Source organism: Acanthisitta chloris, unplaced genomic scaffold (genome assembly GCF_000695815.1).
Source record: "Acanthisitta chloris isolate BGI_N310 unplaced genomic scaffold, ASM69581v1 scaffold28727, whole genome shotgun sequence".
In the NCBI taxonomy this organism is placed as follows: Eukaryota; Metazoa; Chordata; class Aves; order Passeriformes; family Acanthisittidae; genus Acanthisitta; species Acanthisitta chloris.
In genome coordinates, this window is record NW_008683601.1 from 3,693 (window position 1) to 9,067 (window position 5,375).

General features: G+C 52.5%; 2 protein-coding genes across 2 annotated transcripts in view; one reads left to right on the forward strand and one right to left on the reverse strand.

The window, feature by feature from the left end:
• ADPRHL2 (ADP-ribosylhydrolase like 2) overlaps positions 1-382 on the forward strand; it is a 4,067-nt gene extending 3,685 nt beyond the window's left edge. The window contains exon 6 of the mRNA XM_009079019.1: positions 90-382. Within this exon, the coding sequence (XP_009077267.1) occupies positions 90-382 (293 nt within the window). The remainder of the gene's footprint in view (positions 1-89) is intronic.
• A 3,209-nt stretch (positions 383-3,591) lies between these two features.
• On the reverse strand, positions 3,592-5,371 carry COL8A2 (collagen, type VIII, alpha 2; the record flags this gene model as incomplete). The annotated part of the gene is made up of 2 exons (XM_009079020.1): positions 3,592-3,643; positions 5,136-5,371. Coding segments are annotated over 2 exons (288 nt in total), but the record flags the coding sequence as incomplete, so codon positions are not given.
• Between the last annotated feature and the right edge of the window lie 4 nt (positions 5,372-5,375).

Sequence of the window (5,375 nt, forward strand, 5' to 3'; positions counted from 1 at the left end):
GGTCCCCGGGGTGCTGACTGGGTGCTGTGGGTCCCCAGGGTGCTGACTGGGTGCTGTGGGTCCCCGGGTGCTGACTGGGGGTGTTGCAGGCAATGGCATCGCCGCGCTGCGCTCTGTCCCCACGGCCATTTACTCCTTCCTGCGCTGCATGGACACCGATCCTGACATCCCTGAGCACTACAACGCCCTACAGAGAACCATCATCTACTGCCTGTCCCTGGGGGGGGACACGGACACCATCGCCACCATGGCCGGAGCCATCGCGGGCGCCTACTACGGCGAGGAGCAGGTGCCCCCCAGCTGGGAGCAGAGCTGTGAGGCTTTCCAGGAGACACAGAGGATGGCCAAGGGCTTGTATGAACTCTACTGCCAGCGGCTCTGAGCTCCAGGGATGCTCCAGGTGCTTCCTGAAGGCGAAGGGGTGGTCAGCTCTGCTTTTCCAGTCAGATCCAGTGGTGGATCCGCACCAACAGCTGGTGCCAGTGAGCCTCAACCTGAGCCAGAAGGTGCTGCTGCTGGGAGCTTGGAAGAGAGGGATCATCCCCTTCAGTCATAGATCAGCTGGGAAGTGGCTGCACGAGGCGCCTCGGACAGTGGGTGCAGCTCCTCTGAGTGTACAGAAACATCTTGTTTTCCATGGGATTTCTGCTGCTTGCTTTGTCCACCAGTGTGCCACTTGTCATTGCAATCACTGTGGGTTCAGACCCAACGACTTTTTCTCCCTGTTTCCCTCTGCTCTGTGTCAGTGGCTTTGGGAGGCTCCACACCCCTCGAGCAGCAGACGGTCACTCTCGGCTGGGCAGCCAAGGGGGGTCACAGGGATCATCACTGTGGCCTGGTGGCACAGGTTGTCACCTGTGCTGAGTGAGGATGCTGGGGGCAGATCTCCAGGGAGGTTTGTTCCCTAAAGGCAGAATGAGAAGGTCCAGAGATGGGAGAAGGGATTTCTTTGTGCCCCTTTGGTGCACACAGCAATCCTAACACCCTGCTGGGAGAGGATGTCACTGGCTGCTGCTCCTCCCGTGTTCTTTGCCCTGTGAGCCACCAGGCACTGCCACCTGCTGCTCCTGTGTTCCCAGTCCGTGCACATCCCACACTGTTAGTGTCCTGTGTGTGCCCAGAGCACCAAGAGATTCCTGTTTAAGCCACAGAATATCCTGAGCTGGGAGGGACCCCCAAGGATCGTTGGAGTCCAACTCCTGGGGAGTCCAGCCCTGGGGAGGGGAGGAATTCCTGGAGTCAGGGGCTAAAGTGACTTGAGCAGGACACAGGAGTTGGTGCTCACAGGGCTAAACCTCTGTCCTGGGGAAGAATTGTCTGGAATTAGAGGGAAAGGAGGGTTAATTGGGGGAGAAGTGATCAGTGTAAGGGAAGCGGGTGCTGGTGGCCAAGTCTGTTGTGTGATGCTTTCATGGGTTTTTCCTTGTATAAATGGGTTCTTGTCCTGGGAACATGTGGAATTTTGTGTGTTTCTGTATCGTGCTGCAGGTCTGAGCTGTAAAATGTCAGGTTTTCCACATTCCTCTGCCACAGGGCGAATATTCACAGGATTATTTACAAGAAGGTATTTTTCTTTTACAGCAGCTCCGTAAGCGTAAATGTTTGGAACTGACGGAGGGCAAAGAGCTCTTGTTGAAAGGCTAGAGCTCACTTAGGCCAGAGTTAGCTCTGACTTCCTTGGAAAGAAATAAAATCCCTCAGTTACCTTGATTAATTAGCCACTGCTCCTGTGTTTTCATTCAGGCCATCAGGCTGTGCTTCCTCAGTGCCAAGAGTGCCAGGAGTGGCTCTGGGTGAAGGGCAAGTGGGAGTCCGGCTGGGGAGGCTCTGCCTTCTGAGCCTCTGAAGGTGCTTTGCTGCAGGGGATCGACCACCTCTGGGTGTTGGGAATGGGTTGGGGCTTGGCTGCTGACAAGGTATGTAACATGGAATGAAAACTCATGGAAAAAACCACACATCAGGGAGAGGGAATCCCAAACACTCTGACTTGCATTCCTCAAACGAACAATTGCCAGGCTGGAAGGGTCTGGGATTCATCCTTTGTTAAAACTGAACTGGGGACAGGAATCTTTCCCTTTATGACAAGAAAGATGGAACAACTTGTTGTGTGAAGATATTGATTAGTGAGGGAGATCTGCTGGGAATGAGTGAGGAGATTGGAGGTGGGAATGGAGTGTATGAGGTGGGTGCCAGGACAGAGCAGAGCTGAGCCCACCTTTATACCATAAGTTTTATTGATGTTTTGTCAATACAATCAAGTACTGCAGTTTTAGTTGTGAAGAGCAGGCCAGTTTTGGGTCACAAAGAGTGCATTTCGAACCAACTTTTACTAGGACAGTGCATGTAATAAGTATTTACAAAACTAAAAACCTCTATATACTAGGTTAGAAATGAAGATACTAGAGGCAAATTTTAAAAAAAAATAGTAAGAATTTGTATATAAAAATGCACATTGTGATGCAGTTTTCAGCATTAAAAATAAGACATACCTCATCCAACCCAACCTTTTTTATTCTTGTGATCGAAACCAAAATCCCACATGCTCACACACACGACAGAAAATTATCCTTTCTGCTGGCCAATATCAGGAACTCAGAATTCCAGAGGAAAATCCTTCCGGAGAGTGAACAGCCTCCCTCATCCTGTGCATCGTTTTTTTAGCCTAACTATGTGCGTGTAATATCTTTGCTTTCCATTAGTGTGTAAATGTAAGAGGTTAAATAGCTGCGAAGGTGATTATGGGTTTGCTCTGCACATGAAGGGGAAGTGGAAAGGCAAAACAATATCTACAGCACGAAGGAGTGAACGTCTCGGGGTGGTTAGTGAGGAGTTCTGTCGTTGCTCTTTGCCAGCTTGGACGAGAAGTTTGGAGTGAAACAGAACAGAACAAGGAGAGATGGGCTGGAGGTTAGACACGGTATAAATAAGCTGTTTTGCTGAGGAGCAGGATGGAGCTCCCCCAGGAGTGGCAGCTCCTGGCCCTGCTGGGGGCAGCACGCGGTGCACTCCTCACCGAGGAGAGGAGACAGGTCCTCTCCAGCACCCTCCTCCCACCCCGGGGCTTGGGAGAGCACCTGAGCTTCCACTCTTCATCTCAGGGACTCTATACAGCTCCCGTTCCTGCTGGGAAATAACCTGTTAGCATCACAACCCACACGGTCCTGACTTCCCCCCAGCCCTCGGGAGTTAGGAACGTCCTGCGCGAGCTGAGACCTTTTAGCTTGAGGAGTTTGCATGAAACTTGCAGCTTTAAGGAGAGAAAAATCCCAGGGAGAGGATCCTAGGGAGGGCACACACCAGCCCCAGAGGCAGTGACTGGAGCATTGGCCTTCCAGCTACATTTCCAGTACATTTCCAGTACATTTCCCTCTGGCGTTTGTCAGTGTCGGGGGTAGGTGTGTTTGTAAAAGGAAGCCCTGGATGGCAGGAGGCAGAAACACAGGACAGGCTTGAGAGAGAAACAAACAAACAAAACAGAAATAGGAAAAGGAAAGTTGTTTAAATATCTCAGAGTCCATCTGGAGGACAAGACCAGTCCCAGTCTTGCTGCGTGTCTTTGGCCATGGAGCGGGAGTCGGGAAAGGGGAAGGGTCAGAGCCGCTCGGCGGGTGAGAAGGTGTTGCTGTTGCTCAGGGATGTGCCTCTGCAGAGGGACAGGCAGTGGGATGCACACGGGTCGATCGGCTGGCTGCTCCTGGCCTGGGGTGAGCTGAATCCCTGTCCTGTGAGTGGCAGTGACTGTTCTACTGTGCGAAACCTGCAGAGCCTCAGGGTTTGTGGCTCCCTGTGCCGAGGGCCAGAGCAGCCAGGTGGGCAGTGCACACCTGGCCGAGACCTTGCAGCTCTGCTCAGGTCAGCAACGCTTCAGGCATTAGTGAGGCAAAGTGGTAGCAACAGGTAAATGTTGACTTTTTAACCTAAGTCAGGGAGTGGCACCAGGGCTGGTGCCCTGTCACAGGTACCTACTTGGGGCCTGTCACAGGTACGTATTGCACTAGACTTGTAAGTAACGTTGTTAAGTGGATTGTAGCACCGTGGTGAAATCACTGCATGGAGAGTTAGAACCAGCGCTATTTCTTAATTCCAAGATCCCCGGGGAAAGGAGAGACACCAAGGCAAGAGTTCTCACATCCCGGACAGCGAGACAGGAAAAGCAAGTTGTCCATCAGTGGCACTCCCTTGTGTCACACCAGCTGGCAGCACCACAAGCACCTTCCCTGGGTGGGCAGAGACGCTCCCGAGGCCAACCAAGTCTTTGGGCTGCAGAGACAGATAGGACAGGACCAGCCCTCGGGCTTCCCAGCAGGTGAATGGAGAGATCAGATCATCATCCTCACGGGGGTCCCAACTTCCCTCACTGCCTTCGGAACAGGTCGTGGCATCCTCCCAGGTACCAGTGCCTGGATGTTTTTATTCCTAAAGGTGCTGGGGTGGGGTGGGGTGGGTTAAAAATAATATTTACTTCTTAGAAGAAGGTGCTTATGCAAAGTGTTCCACTTTTCAGGATTGTAAATCCAACCACACTGAATCCGGAGTGAATCGGAGAGACTGCCCGAAGCACAGCCTGGAGAGGCAGGGCCGGCGAGCGCGGAACGCGTCGGGAAGGAATTTCCCAATCCAGCACGGATCGCTGTGCCCGGGACCCTGCGCTGGTTACCAAACACACCAGCCCTGGCACAGCTGGATGAACTTATCCAGCATTCCCAGCGGGAAACGAGGGCACTTGGTGCACACCAGGAGGGTCTGGTCTTCCCACCGACCCTCCCTGGGTCACAGAGCCACATCATTGCCATCCGGAGCGTGTTCCTGTGTTCGATGCCCAGTCCCTGGGGTAAAATTTATTCCAAATAGGCTTTGCTGAGGAAGTCACTCCCCTCCCTCCCCCCCAAAACAGAAAGATAGATGGATAGGTGTCTCCTTCCCAATTACCATCTTGACTCATGGATCAAACAGCGTGGAGCGAGGTCCCACGGCAAACGGCTTGCGCCTTCTTCCCAGTGATTTTTTTCTTTTTTGTATCAATTTTAAAACACTTTTTTATCAAAAAAAAAAAAAAAAAAAAGTCCTGTGGTATGTTAACGCAAAACACTCTATAATAAAGACTGCTCTTTTGTAAGAGACAGTTAATGTCGAACCCCGAGAAGGAGGAGTGGATGTATTCCGTGGAGTACAGCCCGTTGGCCTGGTCCGAGGGCATCTGCACCCAGACCTGGTCGCCCTCCTTGAGTTCGAGCACGGCGCTGCCCGAGGCCTGGTCCAGGTAGCCCTTTTTGTACTCGTCGTAGGTGTAGGTGGCCGGCACGTTGTTCTTGTACAGAGCCACCCAGACGTTGGTCCCTTTGACGTGCACGTGGTAGGCGAAGTAGTAGACGCCG